The sequence below is a fragment of the Oreochromis niloticus genome, linkage group LG15, assembly GCF_001858045.2.
Source record: "Oreochromis niloticus isolate F11D_XX linkage group LG15, O_niloticus_UMD_NMBU, whole genome shotgun sequence".
NCBI classification, from domain to species: domain Eukaryota; kingdom Metazoa; phylum Chordata; class Actinopteri; order Cichliformes; family Cichlidae; genus Oreochromis; species Oreochromis niloticus.
This window is the reverse complement of record NC_031980.2, coordinates 26,478,602-26,504,528: the sequence shown is the minus strand read 5'-3', so window position 1 is coordinate 26,504,528 and position 25,927 is coordinate 26,478,602. Positions and strand designations below refer to the sequence as shown.

The 25,927-nt window shown below is 41.5% G+C and overlaps 2 protein-coding genes across 3 annotated transcripts in view; one reads left to right on the top strand and one right to left on the bottom strand.

Annotated features, from left to right (window-relative positions):
* LOC100703569 (adhesion G protein-coupled receptor F5) overlaps positions 1-22,862 on the bottom strand; it is a 28,685-nt gene extending 5,823 nt beyond the window's left edge. For both annotated transcript variants that reach the window (XM_025899080.1, XM_025899079.1), the window contains exons 1-5: positions 22,254-22,862; positions 20,915-21,015; positions 20,772-20,823; positions 11,045-11,188; positions 10,547-10,588 (exon numbers count right to left, since the gene is read on the bottom strand). In XM_025899080.1, the coding sequence (XP_025754865.1) occupies positions 10,547-10,588; positions 11,045-11,188; positions 20,772-20,823; positions 20,915-21,015; positions 22,254-22,257 (343 nt within the window). In that variant the 5' untranslated portion in view covers positions 22,258-22,862. The remainder of the gene's footprint in view (positions 1-10,546; positions 10,589-11,044; positions 11,189-20,771; positions 20,824-20,914; positions 21,016-22,253) is intronic.
* Positions 3,024-5,172, top strand: LOC112842459 (uncharacterized protein KIAA0754-like). Its single transcript, XM_025899105.1, has 2 exons — positions 3,024-3,563; positions 3,721-5,172. Exons 1-2 carry the CDS (start codon positions 3,215-3,217, stop codon positions 4,248-4,250), a joined length of 879 nt encoding a protein of 292 aa, XP_025754890.1. The 5' UTR covers positions 3,024-3,214; the 3' UTR covers positions 4,251-5,172.
* Positions 22,863-25,927: the final 3,065 nt, after the last annotated feature.

Here is a 25,927-nt window from a genome sequence, read left to right as displayed (position 1 = left end):
AATGTAGACTCAGAGGTGGGACTTTAGTTTGGTAGTATTTTCCATTGAGCAACAAAAGCTGTGTTTTCTGAGTTAAACTGCGGAATTACAAGAAACTAAAGAGAGAGAGACAGAGAGAGAGGCAGCTAGGGAGCACAAGGGGCAGAGAGAGGACAAGAGAGGGCGAGGGAGCATGAGAGAGAAAGGGGACAGGAGAGAACATGGATCATGGATAAACATGATAGGCAGGGTGAACATGGAATGAAACACAAGGAATGAAACACATGGGAACAGAGAAGGGGAAACAAGACACAAGAATACACACATAAACACTGAACACACCAAGAGGGACATAGAGGAAAAAGAAACAAGGGGAACATAATAGACAACAACTATTAGGAAAGCTAGACAATTCACCTAGACAATTCAAAATATAGAATAAACTCGCCACTAACAAAATGAACTTAAACATAACGATAATACAAAATTACATCAAAAGACAAAAACTCAAACCACTGGGTCAAATGACCCAGGACCATGACACTAATTGTGTCATCTGTAGCTGTGTTTCCCACCCTTTTGGAACCACGGCACATATTTCACATTAGAAAAATCACACTGCACACAACCAAACAAAAATTGCACAAAAAGCATATTGATCATTTTTCTCCGTACACCAGGTATAGTGGAATTGACTCGGTTTGTCCCGAATATACCTTTTTTGTGTTTTTTTGATCACTACTAATGCTAGGGCCTTCATCTGGATCAGAATTTTCTCCAGGACTCAGTTCAGATTTAACTATTTTTTCTTTTCAAATATTTATCTATTGGTATTACATGCAGCGTCATCTCACAGCATGACTATTATGTAATTTCTTCTTCGTCTTCTTCTGTTTTACTGGCAGTTGGCAACCCATTTAATTAGAGCAGGTATTTGTACTCCCCTGTAGTGGAAGAGAATGTAATTGTTCTGCCCAGTACTCATGCTGATCGCTTAGAGTACTAATCAGGTGGAACCAGATAATCTTCCATGGCACACCTGATCAGCAGTGTTTGGGAAACATTGATCTATAGGAATGAGGTGCTTTAGGTTGAAAGGCAGTCTCTTTTGTGGTCTAGTGCAGTGGTTCCCAAACTTTTTTTGCCAGGACCCCCTTTCTTATAAGGAAAATCTTTGCGCGCCCCCCCCCCCCCCACGCAAACAGCAAACACATCCTCCAAACACACACACCCATATTTTGTTTACAAACTCTATTGCGGTTTATTTCACACCTCAAACATTTAGTAAACAATTAAGCAAATACAAGTAAACGGCAATAAATTACAGGTAGTAATAAAATATACTACTAACTCGTTTACGCTGCGTCCACACCTACACGGGTATTTTTGAAAACGCAGCTGTTTCTATGCGTTTGGGCCTTTCGTCAACACGTAAACGGCGTTGCGATTCACCGAAAACGGAGATTATTTAAAACTCCTTTTTTGCGTTTATGTGTGGACGAGGATTACAGAGTTCGTCACGCAACGTCAAAGGTATGTGCCTCTTTTCACGTCACGCTGTGCGCCACGTTATTGTTTACATGAGATGAAGTGCAGAATGGCAGATAGAGACAAAATACTGTTACTGTTAATCTGACTATCTTCAGGTTTTACAGGCTTACATATACACACGTTATTTTCCCTCCATTTAGAAAGGCAGAGGCGTCATGGTGTAATTATTTTACATGTAGCTGTTTTTTTTTCCTGTGTAATAATATTCAACATTGCTGTCAATACATTTTTCAAAAATGTCTCTCTGTGCAAAATGGGTTTAAACACATAAACAGCTGTGGGATACTGTTTGTCCGTGATTTGAACCGGGGGAACAAATTACGGCAGGATCAGCCTGATATTATTTGTATCCCACTGTAACTTTACTGTATAAAGAGCTAACATGTCCAAAATGTCAGGAGTAGTTAGTTATTCCAAGAAGTGTTTGTGAACTAAAAATCAAGAATGTGGGATCCTGTTTGTCCGTGATTTGAAGAGCCCAGCGCCTGCTCCTGACGCAGGGAAACTAATTTTGCAGGGGAGACCTACCTCGGCACTTGTGCAGGTGAAGCCAAAGGGAAGATGTGCTTCACCATATTTTCCTGTCTTTGGCTTGGAAGGAAGTTGGTTTGGAAACATATTTGGCGATGCTTCATCTCCTGCTTTGCGTTTATGTGGGAGCCCCGTCAAAAACCTGTCCACAGTCCAAGCGCTCTTTGTTTTTTGTTTTTTTCATACCGCGCCCCCCCTGCAATGGCTCTGCGCCCCCCCTAGGGGCGGGCCCCACACTTTGGGAACCTCTGGTCTAGTGTGTGAGGTTTTTTTTAAACTCTGAACTAAAATATATAAACGTCTTGGCAACATAAAGGGTTCAATGAGGTTGCACAGTAAAAGTGTAGTTAACACTTTTATGTGTGTGTATACACACACACACATATAATATGAAAATCTCGCCCCTGCAGGTGGTCTATCATTCAAGCTCGGGTCCTCTGCCAGAGGCCTGGGAGCTTGAGGGTCCTGCTCAGTATCTTAGGTGTTTCTAGGACTGCGCTCTTCTGGACAGAGATCTCAGATGTTGTTCCTGGGTTCTGCTGGAGCCACTCACCTAGCTTGGGAGTTACTGCACCTAGATTACCACTGGGACCACTGTTACCTTCACCCTCCACATCTTCTCGAGCTCTTCTCTGAGCCGTTAGCACTTCTCAAGCTTCTCGTGTTTCTTCTTCCTGATGTTACTGTCATTTGGAACCACTACATCTATCACTACAGCCTTTTTCTTCTGTTTGTCCACCACCACTATGTCTGGTTGGTTAGCCACCACCATTTTGGTCCGTCTGCATCTGGAAGTCCCACAGGATCTTAGCTTGGTCATTCTTCACCAACCTTGGGGGCATCTCCCATTTTGACCTCGGGACTTCCAGGCCATATTCGGCATAGATGTTTCTGTATACTAAGCCGGCCACTTGGTTATGGTGTTCCATGTATGCCCTGCCTGCTAGCATCTTGCACCCTGCTGTTATGTGCTGGATTGTCTCAGGGGCATCTTTACACACCCTGCACCTGGGGTCTTGCCTGGTGTGATAGACACCAGCCTCTATCTATATCTGCAGCATAGGAACAAGCTCTGAGCACAAGATAACCAACCAGACTGTCAGGGTCCTGGGTCTGAGCATCCCCACGGTTGGCCAGCGCTAACCATGACAGAATGATCCACATGGGCCCAGCGGACTCTGAGGAGAGGCTCAGGAGGGAGGTCATGGACAAGATTTACAAACTGTGTGATTTGTGGTGGGAGAAGCCCGGGGAAGTGTTGCATCGCGCCGTGGAGAGGCGGCTGAAGGAAACGCTTTTAAAATTTCCCTGGCTGGTGGACTCTCTCAACCCAGTCGTCATGGACTTCCTGCTCTCAACCCTCCACCTCCATTCTCCAACTCAGGCTGCTCACCGGCCCGGGCAGCCGGTAGATTCACGGCCTGACACGCCGGCCCCGTTGTCTACACTGAAACGACGCCGCCGGCGCTCTGTAGTACCGGACATCTTAACAGCTGGCTGTGGTGAGTAATAAGGACATTTTTTCATTTCACACACCATCTGTTTTTTTGTTTACAGTTAACGGTGACACCTCAAACGCTGCTGTAAGCCAGCCGTTAGCACAGCTAGCATCGCCTCAGTCAGAGGTCTCCACTCCACTCTCTGCTTCACCATCTGCAGCTGCTGTGCCACCATCATCTGCACTGCCTGCGGCCACCACACCTCCATCTTCTCCACCACGGGCTGCTACAGCGCCACCTGGACCTGCTCAGCCTGAGCCGGAGGAGCTCAGCAGGCCGGAGGGGCTTGTGCTGCCCAAGCAGGAGCTCAGCGAGCCGGAGGAGCCCGTGCTGTCCACGGAAGAGGTCTGTGAACCAGAGGACCCCGTGCTGCCCACGGAAGAGGTCAGCGAGTCGGAGGAGCCTGCGTTGCCCACGGACGAGCTCAGCGAGCCAGAGAGTCCAGCACAGCCGCTGCATCCACGTCCAGCACGCCCGCCGCGTCCAGATCCAGCACAGCCGCCATGTCCATGTCCAGCACGGCCAGCAATCTATGCCATCCAGCATGTCATAGATTGTGTGCCATGCTACATTGTTGCAACGCCGCCGCCGTTGGATCCGTGGCAGCCCGCCGGAACTGTTTCACCGCTGCTGCCGGACCCATGGCCGCCCGCCGGAGCTGCAGCGCTGCCACCACTGGACTCGAGGTAAGCCACCTGAACTGTTTTGCTGCTGCCCAACCCACAGCAGGTCTCGCTTGTTTTTGCCGTCCACCATGTCGGCCACCAGAACTATGTGTGCCACCACTGGAGCAGTGATTGGACTATTGAACTGAGACTTTTTTTTTGTTTTTGTTGTGTTGGCGGAGATGTTTTTGAGCCCTCCATTCTGGACCGCCCACCACCCGCCCTGGGTTGGTTGAACTCTGAGTTATTTGTGTTTATGGGCCGTCGGGAGCCAGCCCTTAGAGGGGGGTGCTGTCAGGGTCCTGGGTCTGTGCGACCCAGGGTCCCTGAACAATTATGGATGTGTGTTTTTGGTGTGCTGTCCCTCATTCTCCCTGCTTGCAGGTATATGTGTGTGTGGATGCAGGTGTATCTGGGAGCACTTGTTTACAGGCACCTTCAGGCCTGGTGGGTGTGGCCCTGCCAGGTGGTTGGCCACACCTGAAGACCATCACACATCTGCAGCTGATCAAGCCTCGTCGGAGGAGCTACTTAAGAGTGTGGTGGAGCACTCTCCGACGCTGGATCATTGCGTGACTTCACACGGAGTGTGGAGACGAGAGGGCACCGAGCACGGGGTGCTCAGACACTGAGGAGCGGAGACAAAGAACACTAACACTGGGAAGAGGACATGTCACGGAAGTCGGGAACGCACTGGGGATTTATTGTTATTTTCTTGCACTGTAAATAAACGCACTGTTGCATCAAAGAGTCCAGCATTTGGGTCCTCCTTTCCCTACATCCCCACGGTTGGTCAGCGCTAACCGTGACACAGACACAGTGGTCAAATAGAAAAAAAAGGCTGTAGTGATAGATGTAGCAGTTCTGAATGACAGCAACATCAGGAAGAAGGCACACGCTTGAGAGGTAATCAGAGAACTGGGTGCGTTGACTTCCAAGCTACAGTGGCTTGCAAAAGTATTCGGCCCCCTTGAACCTTTCCACATTTTGTCACATTACAGCCACAAACATGAATCAATTTTATTGGAATTCCACGTGAAAGACCAATACAAAGTGGTGCACACGTGAGAAGTGGAACGAAAATCATACATGATTCCAAACATTTTTACAAATAAATAACTGAAAACTGGGGTGTGCGTAATTATTCAGCCCCCTGAGTCAATACTTTGTAGAACCACCTTTTGCTGCAATTACAGCTGCCAGTCTTTTAGGGTATGTCTCTACCAGCTTTGCACATCTAGAGACTGAAATCCTTGACCATTCTTCTTTGCAAAACAGCTCCAGCGCAGTCAGATTAGATGGACAGCGTTTGTGAACAGCAGTTTTCAGATCTTGCCACAGATTCTTGATTGGATTTAGATCTGGACTTTGACTGGGCCATTCTAACACATAGATAGATATGTGTGTGTGTGTGTGTGTGTGTGTGTGTGTGTGTATACACACACCAATATTTTTGAATACACGTATCCATATTTATGTTTCCAGATTGTTTGTATAGTGCACTTTCTATACCGTGCTCTTTGTACAGTTTTTATTTAGCTGCTTTTGTCTTGCACTGTCCACTTTTTTGCAATGACAATGCAGATTTTCCACTTGTGGGACAAATAAATGCAGATTTGCTGTGTGTGTGTGTGTGTGTGTGTGTGTGTGTGTGTGTGTGTGTGCGCGCGCGCAACATTGGCATTTGTTTACTCAGATCCAAGGCAGGCCAAACCTCTGTGTTACAACCTACATACAAAAGACACACATTCACAATATATGGGTACACAAGTCTGTGTTATTTCAAAGTGTTTCAAACTTTACAGCGTTTGCAGACCCAGTGTCCATCATCCCTGCATTTTGTACAGGTGAATTTCTGACATGTTGCACAGGTAAACCTGCTGCGATTCCTGTTGCAGCTCTCTGGCCACCTGCGTGTTGCTGCTCTTACGGAATACATCCGTGCCATTTGATCCAACACGTCTACACTACAATGTAAAAGCAGAGACAGAGAGTCATGAGTATATGTTTTTTTCTATAGGCCTGTATAGCACACATCAGAAAACATTGTAGCACTGGTGTAAAATTGTACACACATTCAAATACCTTCATGTGGTTATAGTCTGTTATCGTGTTGGGTTTCCTCTTTCTGCCGTCACCGATCGTCACGTCTTGGTGCTTGGAACTTAGAACACACACAGTCTTGTTTTTTTTAGGTGCATAAATTGTCAAGGAGACACTGCCACTTCTAAGCACTGAAGTGGAGAATACCTCTCGCTTTGTAGTATCTTTTGCAAGTTGAGGAAGTTCACGCCGGACTTTATTCACCGTGCCCAGTAACGTTGTTTTGCGCTGCAGCAGTCTGTGCGACAGTAACAGTGAAGTAAAGAAATTGTCCGTTGTGACATTTCTCCCATTATCCAAAAACGGCTCCATCAGTTTCATGACCACGTTCTCTGCCAGCCTCTCTCCCTTCTGACGACTGGGGTCCTTTCCCAAATAAGGAGATGCACTGCAGACATATTTGGTGTCCAAATCCGTGGCCATCCAGAACTTGATCCCAAATTTGTCTGGCTTGGTTGCAATATACTGTGTGAATGGACAGTGAAGTGAAGCACGAACGATTTGCTACTGCACTGGGCATTCCAATGTCCTCCTCAACCCACACAGTGCCGTCTTTTGCCGTGTGGCTCTGGCTGGGCTTTCCAGTACCATGGGGCCTCTTCCGTGGAGGCATGTTGGGTTCTTGTTCCGTCTCCTTTTCAGATTCTTCTGAGGAGGTATCAGTGGCCTGCTGGACAAATGAAACCTCTCCTCCATCAGAATCTGCTTCGTCCATTTCCTGAAGCAAGGCCAAAGCCTGTTGCGCGGAGAGGTTCTTCCTGCGTGGCAGTGATACGGAGGCCATCCTGATGTGCGTTCTCAGAAATGCGAACAAGAAATGATTCTCCTGCCTGGGTCGGTCTGCTTTTATGCACAGCACTGTGCTGTAGTCAAGCAATGCCAGTGACAATGGAACAATGGAAGATCTGTGCTGAGAGTCAAGGAAGGTGTGAATGTGTGTCTTTTATATTTGCAGGTCAGTCAATGTGTGGGATATTTTGTATAGGTACGGCAGGCATTTCTGAAAGTTGTAACACAGAGGTTTGGCCTGACTTGGATCTGAGCAACTCTGAGTGAGCAAATGCAAATGTGCCAGGCCTCAAGGATAATGGGTGGTTTGCACAAAAAAAGCTGGAGGAGAAACGAGCTGACGACCTGTGAAAATCTCAGCAGGGATGCTTAACACCTCGGGACTTGCACCAGAAAATAAAAAACCCAGTAATTCTAGGGGGTGTTGGGTTTAGGGAAGTTACGCAAATCTGCGCAGGTTTAGTAAATCTAGTGTTAAACCATTCCATTGTTGCCCTGGCTTTATGTTAAGGGTCGTTGTCCTGCTGGAAGGTGAACCTCCGCCCCAGTCTCAAGTCTTTTGCAGACTCCAAGAGGTTTTCTTCCAAGAAATGCCCTGTATTTGGCTCCATCCATCTTCCCATCAACTCTGACCAGCTTCCCTGTCCCTCCTGAAGAGAAGCACCCCCAGAGCATGATGCTGCCACCACCATATTTGACAGTGGGGATGGTGTGTTCAGAGTGATGTGCAGTGTTAGTTTTCCGCCACACATAGCATTTTGCATTTTGACCAAAAAGTTCCATTTTGGTCTCATCTGACCAGAGCACCTTCTTCCACATGTTTGCTGTGTCCCCCACATGGCTTGTGGCAAACTGCAAACGGGACTTCTTATGGTTTTCTTTTAACAATGGCTTTCTTCTTGCCACTCTTCCATAAAGGCCAACTTTGTACAGTGCACAACTAATAGTTGTCCTATGGACAGATTCCCCCACCTGAGCTGTAGATCTCTGCAGCTCGTCCAGAGTCACCATGGGCCTCTTGGCTGCATTTCTGATCAGCGCTCTCCTTGTTTGGCCTGTGAGTTTAGGTGGAAGGCCTTGTCTTGGTAGGTTTACAGTTGTGCCATACTCCTTCCATTTCTGAATGATTGCTTGAACAGTGCTCCGTGGGATGTTCAAGGCTTGGGGAATCTTTTTCTACCTTAAGCCTGCTTTAAATGTCTCAATAACTTTATCCCTGACCTGTCTGGTGTCTAACTCCAATTGAGAATCTGTGGCAAGATCCGAAAAATGCTGTTCACAAACGCTGTCCATCTAATCTGACTGAGCTGGAGCTGTTTTGCAAAGAAGAATGGGCAAGGATTTCAGTCTCTAGATGTGCAAAGCTGGTAGAGACATACCCTAAAAGACTGGCAGCTGTAATTGCAGCAAAAGGTGGTTCTACAAAGTATTGACTCAGGGGGCTGAATAATTACACACACCCCAGTTTTCAGTTATTTATTTGTAAAAAATGTTTGGAAACATGTATGATTTTCGTTCCACTTCTCACGTGTGCACCACTTTGTATTGGTCTTTCACGTGGAATTCCAATAAAATTGATTTATGTTTGTGGCTGTAATGTGACAAAATGTGGAAAAGCTCAAGGGGGCCGAATACTTTTGCAAGCCACTGTGGCTCCAGCAGATCCCAGATCCCCAACATCTTAGATCTCTGTCCAGAAGAGCGCAGTCATAAGAACAGCTAAGATACTGCGCAGGACCCTCAAGCTCCCAGGCCTCTCGTAGGGGACCCAAGCTTGAATGATAGACCACTCGCAGGGGCGAGAGGGGAATTTTCATAATATGTGTGTGTGTGTGTGTGTGTGTGTGTGTGTGTGTGTGTATACATATATATGTGTTAACTACACTTTTACTGTGCAACCTTGTTGAACCCTTTATGTTGCGAAGACGTTTATATATTTTAGTTCAGAGTTTAAAAAAAGCTCACACACTAGACCACAAAAGAGACTGCCTTTCAACCTAAAGCACCTCATTCCTATAAATCAGTGTTTCCCAACCACTGTCATTGTACAGAGGTGTGACGTGAGAAATAATCAGGTGTGCCATGGAAGATTACTGGTTCCACCTGATTAGTACTCTAAGCGACTGGCATGAGTAACGGGCAGAACAATTACATTCTCTTCCACTACAGGAGAGTACAAATACCTGCTCTAATTAAATGAGTTGCCAACTGCCAGTAAAACAGAAGAAGACAAAGAAGAAATTAAATAACAGTCATGCTGTGAGATGAAGCTGCATGTAATAGCAATAGATAAATATTTGAAAAGAAAAGATAGTCAGTCTGATCTGGATCCTGGAGAAAATTCTGGCATGGTTGTTGAACTGGTAGCTGAAACACCAGTGGGGTTACTGATCTTGATGTAGGTAAAGGTAGTAGCTGTTGTACTAGTAGTGGTTTTTGTGGAGTTCCTGGTGAAAACTGTCATATTTGTAGTTGTAAGGCTTGTAGTTGGAGTAGTGGTATATTGTGAAGTAGCTAAGCTAACTCTGGCACTTTGGCTGGTCACACTAATTGTTTCAAATTTAAGAATGAAAACATAATATAACTACAAAGAGTAGATAATCTGATAACTAAGAAACATCTACCTAATTATTATGTGTTAATTATGTGTTAATAGTGAACAAGAAACACTCATCATGCATCATGGGAAACCCTCAGCAGTCTAGACCTATTGTAACATAACTAAGGGAAGAGTCAAAGTTATCTGTTCCAGCCCTAAATATATACTTTATCAAAAATCAAAGTTTTAATTTAAAGTTTAAACCTAATCTTGAAAATAGGAAGAGTGTCTGTCTCCTGAATCCAAATTGGAGCTGGTTTTATAGAAGAGTGCCCTGAAAGCCGAAGGCTTTGCCTCCCATTGTACTTTTAAATTCTCTAGGAACTACAAGTAAGCCAGCAGTCCGAGAGAGAAATGCTTTGATGGGGTGATATGGCACTACGAGGCACTGCTCAAGAAGCCAGCCACATGTACAGGCCCATCTTCTTAGGTTTGCCAGTAAAATCTTTTTTACAGAGAAAGACGTGCTTTTACAGCACTTTAGTGGATGGCTGCCCCTCCCTAGTAAGTCCATCATGAAACCTTATATGAGCTAAATAGTGATATATAATTTTACACAACTGTACAAACGTTAAAAAAACAATATCATTATTCTGAACTGTTGAAATACTGATATTAGATATCTGTTAGTCCTGGGATTGGATCACTTATGTTGTTCAGAATAGTTCTCAGTATATTTATTTCTGAGGTATTCATAAAAACTGGAGAAACTATAGAGGATGAAAAATAAGTAATTTACAGGCCTAAAATTAGTTTTATTACTTTGACGTTACATGATTCCTGATCATATAGTGTAATCTCTGAGAAGAACAAGGAATGTTCTGTTCTACCTGTTGATGGAGATGTTGTTGTCAGAGGGCACCTTGTAAAGTCTGCAGACAGAAACAAAAAGTTGCTCAAACAAAAACATTCTAAGTGACTTATTGGAAGAATTGTGAATGTTAAATATATTAAATATATTTAAAAACACTAATTCAGGCATTTGTACATTCAAATACATTGGGTAGATATTTTTAAATAAAAAAAATAAATCAAATGAATTTGAGCATTACAATAAGGATCACTGAGGGAGACCTAATTTGCTGTGATGTCTGACAGTACTGCCTATCTGTGAGAATGGCTCTAATGCATGTGCAGTTGTTGCTTGTATCACTATCACATTTCCCATAGGTGGCACATTTGTCACAAGGCCAAAGGTAGTCATCCTCACAGTGGCACTGGAACCCTTCACCATCTTGGCTGCAAACTTTAAAAAGAGCAGCAAATCTTTCCTAATGAAATGCTTAAAAAAAGTTCAAACTTTTGAAGGATGACATATCTGATCTTACCTGTAGTAATGTCCACATCTGAGACATTTATTTGAGAACTGATTTTAGCAGGGTAAGCAAAAGTTTTTAGAGTGTTTCTCAGCTGGTCCATGTTGGTTGTGTTGACCTCAAGGGAAATGAGATATTCATAAACAGTTGCAGGAACTGTTGAACAAGAGGATATAAACAGAAACATGATGCCCAATAATGTCAGTTTGCAGAAAACAAAGGGGAGGTAAGAGTTATGAGCTCCTTCTTTTGACCATAAAAACCAAATTCTTACTAGTAAATATTATTTGAATTTCTATGATGTTAATTGTATCACTGACTCTGACAAGAAGACTCATGATTTTCACAGTGGCCTTTAACTCTTCCATTAGTGCAATTTTGTCTACGCTGATTTTAACTTCAGTTAAATATTCATATAGCTGTAAAGATTCTAGAATACAGCAAATTTAAAGAAACAAAAATAACTAACAGAACTAGTGAGGAAAGAGACAGCTGGATTGATTCTACAGATTGATAACAATAAAAGCCCAGTTACACAGCAGGTCATTACCACACTTATTACACATGGAATTGTTGTTTTTACCTTGGCACCCACCTCAGACTGATTTTTTTTTTTGTCAAACCCTGATTAACCCTTGTGTTGTCCTTGGGACATTTTTGTCCTCTAAAGAAATCTTTTGCTATCAAAAATGTGTTTTTTATTCATCAAATGGTCTGAAAATAACACAAGTTATTCAGTACCATGCTATGCATGATTGGAATAAGTTTTAAGTAATTTGATTTATTTATGGGGTGTTTATTGGATTTTATAACACCTGTTGTCCTCAGGGACAAAAATGTCCCCAAAGTACAAAGTGTTTCAAAGGGCCATATTTTCACACCATACTCACACCATACAGTTGCATCAAGGTGCTTCATATTGTAAGGTAGACCCTACAATAATGCATACACAGAAAGTATGCTCACAAGCCTCCGTTGCACTGGAGGCTTGTGAGTGTGGCAGATTGATTATTAGTTGTGGTTAAAAGTTACTCAATTTATTTCAAAAATGTAAATGTATAAATAAGGGCAAAAGAAGTCCCATCAAAGAGACGTAATGTAACACAGGCTAAAATAGTTAAGAGTTCATAACTTTGTTCAACCGTATAACTATGTGACTACAACCTGTTTAAAATTCAATCTGTGATCTGCTTGTCGAGCCTGGGGAATAATCCATTTGATTTAGTGATCATGATTGATTAGTTAAGCCTGCCTTTGCTGGAAGGGGGAGCTCTGGCCAGTGTTGCCAACTTAGCGACTTTGTCGCTATATTTAGCGAGTTTTCAGACCCCCTCTTAGCGACTTTTTTTCTAAAAAGCGACTAGCGACAAATCTGGCGACTTTTTCTGGTGTTATTGGACACTTATATATGACGACTTTTTGACCTGAAAACGCATATCGCTCTTACTCTCAACAAGCAGCGGGTGCTGCCGTGGGCACGGGTGAGCCGTGCCAAAGCGCTCACAGGTGGAGGATAGTCCTCCCCCAGCTGCTATCAGGGCAAGAGAGAGAGTGCCAATTTCGGGTCACTTTTGCCGGTCCAAGCCCAGATAAAGGATCAGGATTGGAATTGTGACATTAAAAAACAATAATTGCTAAAAGAAATTTAATTTGTAGTTCTAAATAAATTCTAAATGCATTTAGGATGTTTTTTACTCAATTTATGTCTCTTCCACAATGTTATTTCTCTCTTCAACAACGTAGGTTACAATTACATTAGCATGACCAATTATGCAAATTAGGCGATGATGTCATGTAGCGACTTCTAGCGACTTTTAGGACAGCCAATAGCGATTTTCCTTACTGAGGAGTTGGCAACACTGGCTCTGGCCACGATGCCTCATTCGCAATGAAGCTGCTGAAAGAGAAGCATCGTGTCTGAGCGTCGTCATTGTCTTATCCCGCTTTCAGGTAATAATTGAGCAATTCTGGTTTTGAACTGGACAAATATGTATGTTGAGCTGTACTGACCGTGTTTCCAAATGTACCAAGAGGATACTAGGAATATTTAGATGATTTATGTTAACTGTGTTGTTAGGATAAGCTATAAGCAGCTAGCTAAGCTAAGCACTCTGTTGGTGGCTAGCATTGAGCACTGTCTTGCCAGACTGTGTATGAAACATACAGCATTGTGTGCATTTTGCATTTGATCTGGTCGAAGTACATGTTTATTCTGTGTTAAGGAACAAATGCCTATTAATATTTTTATATGAATATTTTGTTTATTTTCGGTACATTTAAGTTTAATGATCTAAGTTTATTTATTGATTCATAAGCTGTTTTTGTAAATTCTTACATTTAATTTAATCTGTAACTTAAAGGAAACGAAAGAAAATGGTCTTGAGGTATATTGTCTTACAACTAACAGAGACTGTACATCGTTGTTAAGATGTTTAATAATTTTGTATGTATGTTTATATTTCTGAATCACTCGCAATGAAGCTGCTGAAAGAGAAGCATTGTGTCTGAGCGTGGTCATTGACTTATCCCCCCTTTCAGGGTGTAACATTTTGGAGGCACCGCTGGGATGAATGTGATGAGGGCCCGCTGTCCCAGATAGACGTCCTAGTCATCATTCAACCCCTCACATCAAAAACCACGGTGGGAGATACAGTGTGCTGGTTTCGACAGTTATGCAGAGGGACCTGCATGCAACCTGAGGTTAACTACTGGTGCCAGGGAAGCTGCACTGACTCTTTTGCAAAGAGGTCTTACATCACACTAATATTTTCCTCAAACCACAGACTGAAATGGAGTCTTCAGGGCTAGAGGACCTGAAGTTAGAAGTGGCTGGTACATTGTATACAGTGACAAGAGACATTTTGATAGAAGTTTGTGATTTCCTAAATATTGCTGGTTCAAAACTTGAAAAGGTATCGGGTAAAAGTCTTTCCTCTCTCATTTCCTATATAATACAGCACTTAGAAGGAGAGGAGCTGGGTGAGCTTGAAGATGAGGGTATGTCAGAGCTACTGATTTTGAAATATAAAATTTTTGAGTTGCAACAGGCTACTCAGAATAGTACATCGGGACACAAAACCTCAGATGCTAACCAGACAGCTGAGGTGCAAGAACACGTTGGTTCTCAGAAGAAGAACAGCTGAAGGAAGGAAATAGAGATGCTTCAGTTGGCTCTTGCATTATCACGACAGAACAAGACAAAGCAACCTAGTGGAGCCAAACTGACAATGGGTGTGGGGGACAATAGTGCTAAGCAAACCACTCCACCTTTTCTGACATTACCATGTAGCAGAGAATTCAAAATATCAGGCCAGATTGGTGAGCCCGGCCAAAAGGATAAACTAACTTTCTCCAGCCTAGCTCACCAGATTGAACAAGGCATCAGCAAAGGAGTCCATCCATCCATCCATTCGCTTCTGCTTTTCAGGGTCGCAGGGGGCGCTGGAGCCTATCCCAGCTGTCATAGGGCGAGAGGCGGGGTACACCCTGGACAGGTCGCCAGTCTGTCACAGGGCCAACACACAGGGACAGACAACCATTCGCACTCACATTCACACCTAGTGGCAATTTGGATTATCCAATTAACCTATCCCCACAAGCTGCATGTCTTTGGACAGTGGGAGGAAGCCGGAGTACCCGGAGGGAACCCACGCAAACACGGGGAGAACATGCAAACTCCGCACAGAAAGACCCCGGCTTGATGGTGGAATTGAACTCAGGACCTTCTTGCTGTGCGGCAACAGTGCTAACCACCATGCCACCGTGCTGAAGTAGAAATAGTTGATGAAGTAATCAGGGCAATAGCACCAGGCTTACAATTGCGCAGCTACCTGGAGGGCAAAACCAACCTTACGTTGCCTACCCTGAGGAGGATTCTAAGGTCCCACTACCAAGAACGAGGTGCAACAGAACTTTACAAACAACTCACGTCAGAGGTCCAAAGCATTAAAGAAACCCCACGAACTTTCTTAATCCGTGCCCTAGATTTTTTTTTGTCAAACCTTGATGTCAAACCTTTCTGCGTACACAGAAAGTGAGCATACTTTCTGTGTACGCATTATTGTAGGGTCTACCTTACAATATGAAGCACCTTGATGCAACTGTATGGTGTGAGTATGGTGTGAAAATATGGCCCTTTGCAAGGAGACCAAGCAATGTGGGAGAGCTGCGAACTGTCTTGGGCTTGTTAAGTTACTATAGGCAGGAGATACGGGACTTCTCCCGTATTACGGGTCCCCTGTATAGCTTATTGAAGGGCACAACAGAAGATAACAATGTACCACAAAACCAGACAAACACAAAGCAAGTCACAAGAAAGAGTAAAGGGGTTCCATCACATAAGTCACTTGCGTGGACTGAAGAACATCAGCGCATATTGGAACGACTAATAGACTGCCTAGTTGAGCCACCAGTCCTCGGGTTTCCAGATCTTTCTAAACCATTCATCCTCCACACTGATGCCTCAGCCCAAGGCCTCGGAGCAGTTCTGTACCAACGACAAGATGATAAACTCCGTGTGATCGCTTATGGCTCCCGGACATTGACTGCAGCTGAACGAAATTATCACCTCCACTCAGGAAAACTGGAGTTTCTCGCACTGAAGTGGGCCATCACAGAGAAATTCAGAGATTATCTTTATTACGCGCCTACTTTCACTGTGTTCACTGACAATAACCCCCTCACCTACATCCTGTCAAGTGCCAAGCTAAATGCAACTGGATGTAGATGGGTGGGAGAGCTTGCAGACTTCCATTTCACCATCCGATATCGCCCAGGTAGAGAGAATGTGGATACTGACAGTCTTTCAAGAACGCCCGTTCAGATAGAGGAAATGATGGAACAGTATACAGAGGAAGTGGGTTCAGATCGTGTGGCAGCAATAACTCAAGGTGTGGAGACTCTGGATTTCAACTAACCAGTGGTTATATACTCACCCATCTCCAGTGTACATCAGTGAGTGAAGAACCACACAACCAATTTTCGGTTACAGAGATCAAACAGGCACAGCAAGACGATGAAAATATTGCCCCAATAATGCAGTGCAAAATGAGGAATGAAAAGCCAACAAGGCATGAACTTAATACACTAAGTGTCCAAAGCAAGTGTCTCCTGTGTGAATGGGAAAGACTTCATATTGATGAAGATGGTATTCTTTGCAGGAAAACTGCAACCAAGAGACAGCTTGTATTGCCTGAAAAGTACAAAGAAACTGTACTGAGAGGGTTGCATGATGAAATGGGTCATCAGGGCACTGATTGAACAACATCATTGATCAGAGATCGATTCTTTTGGCCTTACATGCAAAAAGACATTGAACATTATGTGACAAAGACCTGCACTTGCCTGAAACAAAAGATACCATGTAAAGAAGCAAAGGCACCGCTCACCAGTATTGTTACCACACAGCCATTTGAACTGGTGTCAATAGATTTTCTCCACTTGGACAAGTGTAAGGGTGGTTACGAGTATATTTTGGTGATTGTTGACCACTTTACTTACTTTGCACAGGCTTATGCCACCACTTCCAAGTCTGGCAAAATGGTTGCTGATCGTATCTTTAAAGTTTGGACTGCCAGCACGGATACACCATGACCAAGGTGGCGAATTTGAGAACCAGCTCTTTGCCCAGCTGAAAAAGAACTGTGGCATATTGGGATCCCAGACTACACCATATCACCCACAAGAGAATGGACATGTTGAACGGTTCAACCGGACATTGCTACAAATGTTGAGGACACTTACTGATCGGGAGAAGACAAGTTGGAAAGAGTCCTTGAACAAGCTAATCTACGCATATAACTGTACAAGAAGTGAGGTAACTGGGTTTTCTCCTTTCTACCTTCTCTTTGGAAGGTCCCCAAGGTTACCTATTGATCTGCTGTTTGGTCTCACCTCTGAGACAGGGAAAATAGACCACCAAACTTACATGGCGAAATAGACACGAGAAGAGGCAAGAGGCATATGTCACAGTACGGGAGAATGCAAAGAAGTCAGCAGACAGGAGTAAAAAACATTATGATGGGAAAGTGAGAAGCTCTGTGTTATATCCTGGCAATTGTGTCCTTGTCCAAAATCTGACCCCTAGAGGAGGAACGGGGAAGCTTCGTAATAACTGGGAACAGGACATCCATGTTGTCATCCGTCAAGTTGCAGAAGACCTTCCCGTGTATGAAGTGAACCCAGAGCAAGGAAGGGGAAGGTCAAGAATCATGCACCGCAACCTGTTGCTGCCATGTGATTACTTACCCCTAGAAACGCAACCAGAAGTATCATCGAAGCAAAAGAAAAGAAGGGTGAGGGGAAAAGACACAGAACAGGTGAACCAGGAAGTGGAAGATGACGAGGAGGAATGGGGGTACTATTATGGGCCCGTAACACAGCCTCAAGTGCCCATTACGGAGAGAGTCACAGAGCATGGTGATGACCAGGATAAAACCAGAGGTCGGGGGTAATGGACCAATGGGTGAAGAAAGGCTCGTGTCATACATAGAGGAGCCTGAGACACAGGACGAAAACAGGCCACAGGAAGAAGACCATCGAGAGGAAGATGGACAAGTAGTTGGAGAAGTAATGGATGACACTCTAACATCTCCATGCCCATGCTTGCCTGAAAGAAACAGAGAAGGGACCTACAGTTTGCCAAGAAGGGAGAGACGAGCCCCTAAAGTTTTCACCTATGATCAGCTGGGTAATCCAACATGCTACATTACAGTGTGTACAAACGAAATGCCCTACCGGTATCAGCCCATACAACACAGAGACATTCCACCGATAACCATGTGGCCTAATCCATTCCAAATTTGTCAGCCACTGTTCATGCAATGATACTGAACAAAGAACAGACTTAGGACTCAGTACAAAAGAGGGAACTAAGATGAAAAATAACTGGATTTTGAAGTACATGTTTATTCTGTGTTAAGGAACAAATGCCTATTAATACTTTTATATGAATATTTTGTTTATTTTCGGTACATTTAAGTTTAATGATCTAAGTCTGTTTATTGATTCATAAGCTGTTTTTGTAAATTCTTACATTTAATTTAATCTGTAACTTAAAGGAAAGGAAAGAAAACGGTCTTGAGGTATATTGTCTTACAACTAACAGAGACTGTACATCGTTGTTAAGATGTTTAATAATTTTGTATGTATATTTCTGAATCATTCGCAATGAAGCTGCTGAAAGAGAAGCATCGTGTCTGAGCATGGTCATTGACCTATCCCCCCTTTCAGGGTGTAACATGAGCATACTTTTTTTTTTTTACCATGTTGTGCAAAGGAATGACCAGTAGAACAATGCATATGTTGTCCTCTAGTATAATGAGAAGGAAGGATCAATGTTCAGGAAGATCCAGGGTTAGAAGAAAAAGAAAATATTGCCAATATTTAGATCACATGCTCCCCTTTCTCTGAAAAAACACATCACCCACCTGCAGAAGTGGAAGAAGGCTATGAAGTGAAGGAAAGTGATGAAGAATCTGAACTACGTTCAAGTAGGTTCTCAGGCATCCAGGACATGGTAGTCTAAGGAGCTTGGAAAGAAAGTGACTGGGCTTCTTGAAGTTTATTGAATTTTCAGAATGTGAAACTGAAATAGAAGATGTGTCAGAGGACTACACATCTTCTATTCTAATTATGATGAAGATCAAGCAAGAAAGAGGAGTCAGCTGAGACAGGAATATTTGCAGTAATGTGAGGAAACATTGATCTGGTCTTCTATCCTTCCTAGTGACAGATGATGCATGACTCTCTCGTGCGTCACAGAGAAAGACAATCGACGATGGTCCAAGCACATATGCCAGGTCCCATACTCCTTCAGTTGCTTTTCTACTCAAGTACTGAAAGCATTATACACAATGTATTCTGCTTGTATTTTGCTTTTTAACTTTCACATGCCAATGGATGCATCAGAGACCAAGTTGGGGTTCAGTAACTTGCCCAAGGACACCTTGGTAAGAACTCCAGACTACCGCACACAGAGATTGAACCAACAACCATCCAATTAGTAGATGACCTCAATGACAAACAAGGAGGGACAACAAGAGAGGAAGAAAAATTGATTGAATGCAGCTGTAGGCATATGTGGGAATGTTGATTCTTACTGCCAGTAAAGTCGCTATGGCCAGTTTATGACATCCTGAGTCTGGTAGGGACGTTTTCATGCTGACACAAGATTAATCATAGAATCACAAAAAGGATATCATTTCATGATAAAGACACTCCATTCCAGCAGAACATCCCAAGTAAACCGGGGAACTATGAGATAAAAACATGAGCAGTATGTGATGCCAGGTACAGCTGTACATGGAACATGCTAGTGTATGATGGCAAACTATCTGGCCTGCAGTCAGGGCATGCAAGTTGTCCCTAACATTGCGGGTTTCCAAAAGAAAGCAATCACCTGTAACAACTTGTTTACTTCATATGCCCTTGGCCTGCAACTGCAGAAAAAGAAAGCTGTCCATGATGGGACTAGTACAGAGGAATAAACCTGAACTTCCTCCTGCACTTGTGTCAAATATGGACACGCCTTTGTTCTCATGAAAGTTTGCCTTCACTAAGACCCACGCCCTGGTGTTCCTACCATGCCAAAATATAGAAAAATGTCATGTAATGAGTTAGAATAAAGTTGAATAAAATCTAGAAACACAGAGATGAATGATATTTTATACTTATTGCTTTATAAATAGTCAAACCAGACGGGGTCATTTTTGACCCCAGTGGACAACAGATGTGATTATTTGCTGCCAGTAAAAAACTTGAAGTAGTTTAAAAACAGCTTCCTAAATTAACTTTGACATATACCCGTCTGTGATAATCTGTTAAAGCAGCCAACTCTGTTTGTGAAACAATAATCACAATAACTGATGATTTAATTTATTTTTTTACCCGAAAACAAAGAAACATTTCATTTAAATGAGGTTTTATCAGACATAAATTTGAAATGGAATAGAGAAATAGTGTCAAAATGTTTGAATTAAGTTTTAATTAAAAGTGGGGGGGAAATCCACTTCATATTAATGAAGTATCAATTAAACCAGATGGGGACATTTTTGACCCCTGAGGACCACAGGTGTTATTATGTGCTGCCATTTAAAATTTGGAAATGATTAAAACAAACAAACAAAAAAAAAATTCACTAAAATTCAACATAGAGCACTCTGTAGTTAGTCAAATAGTCAAATTAAATTATTAATTAAATTATAATTAATTAAATATTTTATTGTCTCATTGTATTTTCACTCAAAACCAGAGTATACTTTATGTAAACAAGGTCTGGTGGCCCTAAATTGTAAAACAAAAGGTAAATTTTGTGGTAATGTGTTAGTCTTAAGTAAAACTAAGGTGTAACACTGAATTGATTGACAATTTATACTTGATACTTTAAAAAACACTCAAATGAAGTGGGGACATTTTGTCCCCTGGGGGCCACAGGTGTATGGAAATTGGGAGGACATTATGAGGGTTAAGGATTGTATCAATATGCATTATTCTGTGTTTTCCCCAACAGGACTGAAGAAAGAGCTATGATTAGCCAGGTTAGCGAGAGAATATCCAGAAGAATAACAAATATAGTATCTAAAAAAGGCTTCCCATTAAATAGAAAGGTTGTTGTAAGCTAGTTAATATTCTGATAACAGCATGGAATTTAACATATAAATGGTATGAATCATTTTTATCTAATCTGAAGAAAAATGCTAAATCAAATTAATTTTCAGTAATGTTAACTGTTCAGACAAACCATTTCTTCTCTGCCTGGTAGAAGGATGAAATTGTTCTGCTTCATGGTTTTCCTGAGAAAAAACATATAAAATAGCTGCTTTGATTCCCAAAGATAACTGTAATCACGAGTCACATGCTCTTTGTTTAGTATAGTTAACCCACCTGCAAAACCAGACTTGAACATTTTCTGATGTTTCCTGTTTCCAAAATAAGAGTCGAAAGCAGGGCAAAGATGGCCAAGGTATTACTGGATATTACCATTCCTAACAATAAAGTTCAAAGAATAACAAGAAAGTGAAAATGTGATTCAATCTAGACAAAACTCACTTTGTTTTACAGTTAATAATAATAAAATAAATAAAATAAAGTTTGTGGGATAGACATATCGGTGGTAACAAAATATAAATATCTAGGTTTGCACGTAGATAAAAACTAGACTGATTACAGATTAACTGTACAAAAAGGGCAAAGCCCTTTCTTTTTGTTAAGGAAACTAATTTTCTTGACATCTCCAGTAAACTGCTGCAGATGTTCTATCAGTCTGTGGTGTTAAGTGTGCTGTTGTGTGCTACAGTCCTCTGGGAAGGCAGCATCAGAAGCAAGGATGCAAGGAGACTGGACAAACAAATAAGGAAGTTGGAGACTTTAACTGGAGTCAGACTCTGCACACTAGGGGAGGTGGTGGAATGATGCACAACTAAAGACTTTAGAAGCTATCCTGAATAACTTTGATCACCCAATTTACAAAGTTTTTATGGAACAAGGAATAATATTAAGGCCAGTCCCATTTTTCTTGCCTATAGATATGAAAAAGATCAAACAAATATAATATTAACAACAGAAGCACAAAAACCAAATGAAACTGTGATTTTTGAGAGACACTGTCATTTTTCATTTTCAAGAAAATGCAGTTCAGCAATGCAGTATTAGTTAAGTGCTTGAGAAAAGAAAAGGTGATATATTTCTTTCTTGATCACTCACAAATAATGAATATACACTGTGTAAAACTCATTTAGAACTGTCTAGGATTTGAAGACTAATCAGATTGTGTTAATGTCAGAGTTATTACATTACATTATTGTATCATGCTTAATTGATTCATTTTGTACATTATCATAGTTGATATACAAGGTTCCACATGTGTAGTATGCCACCTCAGATGAATTCTGCAACATTACAGTGCATTATAGTGCTCTCAGACTTTCTATGAACATAATATGCAAATATTACTGATGTTTCTAAAAGCTTTGCAGGGAACTGTGTATATAACATTTGTAATTCATTATCAGTTCAAACATTATTACAGACATTACTGACAGTTACTGAAACTTGCTGCACAAGCTTTCACAGAGGCTAACATAATGGAAAATGACAATGTATATTATGACTCTAGCATTTGTTACATCATACATGGGCTAAACTAAAAAATAAGAACTGTTCTACCATGACCCAGCAATTATTACACAGCCTAGGTTTATTCTTGGAAAAAGAATCTCTTTACCCATCTTAAGAAGCAAATGTCCACAGTCACTCCGGCCTTTGTCAGTGTACAGTGGCACTGACAACGCAAAGTCAAGAAATACTTATAAATAACAAGCAGTCCATATTTTGCATACTACACTTTGCATTACTGTTGAATAAACAGTGATGCAAAGTATTTTCTAAAGAATCACACAACAGGTCCAAGCTTAAACCAGCAGCTACCTCAGCTTCCAAGGCTTTTTCCTCTTTGGTCTATTGCGGAAATATGTTAACACTAGAATTACTGAGCCTTTTTTCAGTGGTTGTCAAACTGTTCTCAAACATACCACCAGTGTACCACTGGTGGTATGTGGGCTCCCTCTAGTGGAAAGTCTCCCAAAAAATTTTTAAAGATTAAATAATATACCATGTTCTGACTGAGGGATTTCTAAAACAATTAAAATGTACAGCTCTGCTATCACTTACATCGTTACACCGTAAGGTGTGAAGAACTGAGCTTTAAAATGAATAGCGGTAATAAAAACCAAGAGAGGCCGACGGTGATCACTGCCTTTTTTAGGGGCTTATTCAGATTAAATAGAACAAGATACAAAGTATTAAAACATGTTAAAAACACAACAGCCTTGATGAACACAGAGTAGTTTGGACCCAGAGTAGTTTGTTGATACATCACTTAAAGACCGGATATCCCATCTGCTGTGATTGTTTTAATGCAGTAGAGTTGTTATTATTATCACTTGTCACATCCTATTTATGACAGTTAAAATAAATAAAATTCATATAAGAAATAAAATTGTCTTGTGTAAACTGTATATGGTGTTAAATATACTACTGTACTACTACTGCATATACTACTGTACTTTAATGTCGGTCATAAGGTTGGTACTTTAAGAGCCATATATTTTATAAGGTGGTACACATTGTGAAAAGTTTGAGAACCACTTATGTAAAACCAGGGTAAAATCTTAAATAAAAGACAGAGTGTTAAAAAGGGCTAAGGGTTCTTTTTTGGAGTCAGTTAATAAATATTTAGGAATGAGCAGAAAGAAAAAAAGTTATGAAAGATGATAACACACTAGACCAATCTAAGTCTAAACCAGCAGCTACCTTAGCTACCAGTGGCTTCCAATCTGATTGTATAAGAATTTTTCTTTTTTGGTCTGATGTGGACATGTGTAAAACCACAGCAAAAAGCTTAAACAAATGACAGATCATTAAAAATTACCTGTTGTTGTAGTGGTAGACAGACAATGGAAATTTGTAATGACAGGGCTGAAGTTGGACTGTTTGATTCAATGCTGCTGTGTGGGAAGCCACCAAAATACTTCAGTATAACATGCAGTACATACTTTGCATACTGCACTTTGCATAAGGGTTGAAAAAAGAATGATGCAATGTGTTTTCCAAAGAATTCTAAAAGAAGCCCAAGTCTAAACTAGCAGCTAATCCAGTTTTTTTTTCTTTGTCCTTGGTCTGTTGTGGAAATGTGTTAAACCAAAGCAAAAGATAGATCATTAAAAGGTGAAAAACAGTTTAAAAGTAAGATGACAAAACACTGGACCAGGGAGACAGGTGGACAGTGCACATCACAGTAGCAGCTACATTTAAATCCGTAAAAATCAATTGACAGTTGTAGTGGTATACAGACAAAGGAAATTTTTATTAACATAGATTAAGTTACTCTGTTTGATTTATGGAGCTATGAAGCTGAGAATAGTCTAGAAGTATTTATGTAAAGATAGGCATTCATGTGAAGGCATAGGCATTTCTTCAATGCAAAGAAAACAAAAGCAAACAAACAAAAAACTGCTACATGGCTTTAATTTTTTTGACAACATGAACAATGTCAGATTTAGAAAAACAAGGAAACCTGTGTTCACACACACGTAGCATGGTGGACACGTACTCTCATGGGGAACAGTGTGAGAACAGGCCCACCAAGACAGGAGATGGAGCAATACCGGAACAGCACATGGGAGAAGGATGCAACCCAGAACAACAATGCTCACTGGCTAGTAGAGCTGAAAGAAGACCATAGCAATCTCACTAAAAAGGAACCATTACAGTGCCAGACATCCAAGAGCAGCAAGCCTGTTGCCACAGCTCAGTATGCATCCTTTCTCCAAATTTCTTGACTTGCTGAGGCTGTTCAATGTTGTTGAATTCTGTCATCCTGCTCCTTTAACTCAGACTCCAACCTCTCAGCCTTCTCCAACACGTTATATATAACATATTGGAGAAGGCTGAGAGGTTGTCACCCTCAGAACATACTTCCTCTAACCTTGTTCGAATGCCTCTTACATTGCTTTTCCATTTCTGATATGTTACTTTAAACTTCTTAACCTTTTAAACTCTTGATTTTTCAGTTCCTGCATTTTAGGCATTAATCATCTTTCACAAGAGGATTTTCTTGTTTTTGTCTCAGAGTTCTGAGATTCTACACTTCTTCCCTCTTCTGTCTCCCCTCCATCTTGTCATGCTGACTGTAACCATCTTTAGACATTTATAGACTTTGTAGGATTAAAGAAATTATTTTACGGTTACTGTTCATAACCATCATCTTTATCGTTGCATTAATTATCATTTCATCAAAGCATTTATTGAAGCTGTTGGCATTATGTTATAATTTGTATTACAGGGGTTATCATAATCACATATTAACATTTTTATTACAGGTGCAGTTATAACCACTTTAAATCGTTGAGTTAAATCTATAATCTTAAAAGCTTAGATGCTGAGTATATTGTTACAGTAAAATAGTAGCTGAGCAAAGGCCTGAGTGTATTCAGCAACATGTTGCACTAGAGTTTACTTGACAACAGGTGACAGAAGGAGGACAAGTCCATGGGGACCTCAAAGGCCTGAGATCATCACCATATTTGGAAGAGGATGCCAGAAAGGGGAACTTCTGTGTCTGCATTTATCTCTTAAGATTGATCATTGTCTGTAAAAGAGGCAAATAATGTTCTTAAGATGCAAATTATGTGCTTGTAAACGCAAGAGGGGACGTTATAATACCCTGATGTTATAAAAGCAATCTGAAGTGTATTTTTGGGCAGAGATTTACAACTGATGTTTTGCAGTTTACATCTCCCCACGCTGCGTGTATTCATTAAAATCAATTGTTTTGACCAAGCTCTTCTGGACCATCGTTGTTTTACTCTCGTCCTCAATATCGGACCCTTAACATAAAACAAAAATGGGGAGAAGAAGATATGTAAGGTAAATTACAGGATTAGAATGGCTGTAATTGGCAGTGAATTACCAAAATTAGCGCAAAAGCACCTAAGCTTAGATTCTTACTTATTGACACCAAATAAATCTTCAGTTTCAGCCTTTGTCAGGCTTGCAAATGTAGGGGCTATCAACTCAGCCACGTAGGGGTGTGGGAATGTATAAGTTGCCCTGAACGACTGAGGGGTGATAAGATCTAAGTCTGTGACCCCCCTAGTGCAATTTACTGGTACATACAAATGCAAAAAGAGAACTTTAAAACTTTACTTAAAATAAGTTGTTCATTTATGACATACTGTTAAATTAAGGAAGCCTTTTGGAGGGAGAGACGTCTTTACCAAACTTTATCTTTAAATCCATCAGCCAATGTTTCTAATTTAGTGACTGTTTCTCTAAAAGATCCATTAATAGCAGTATTGTTAGGGATGAAAGTAAACAATATATCATCCATTACCTGTA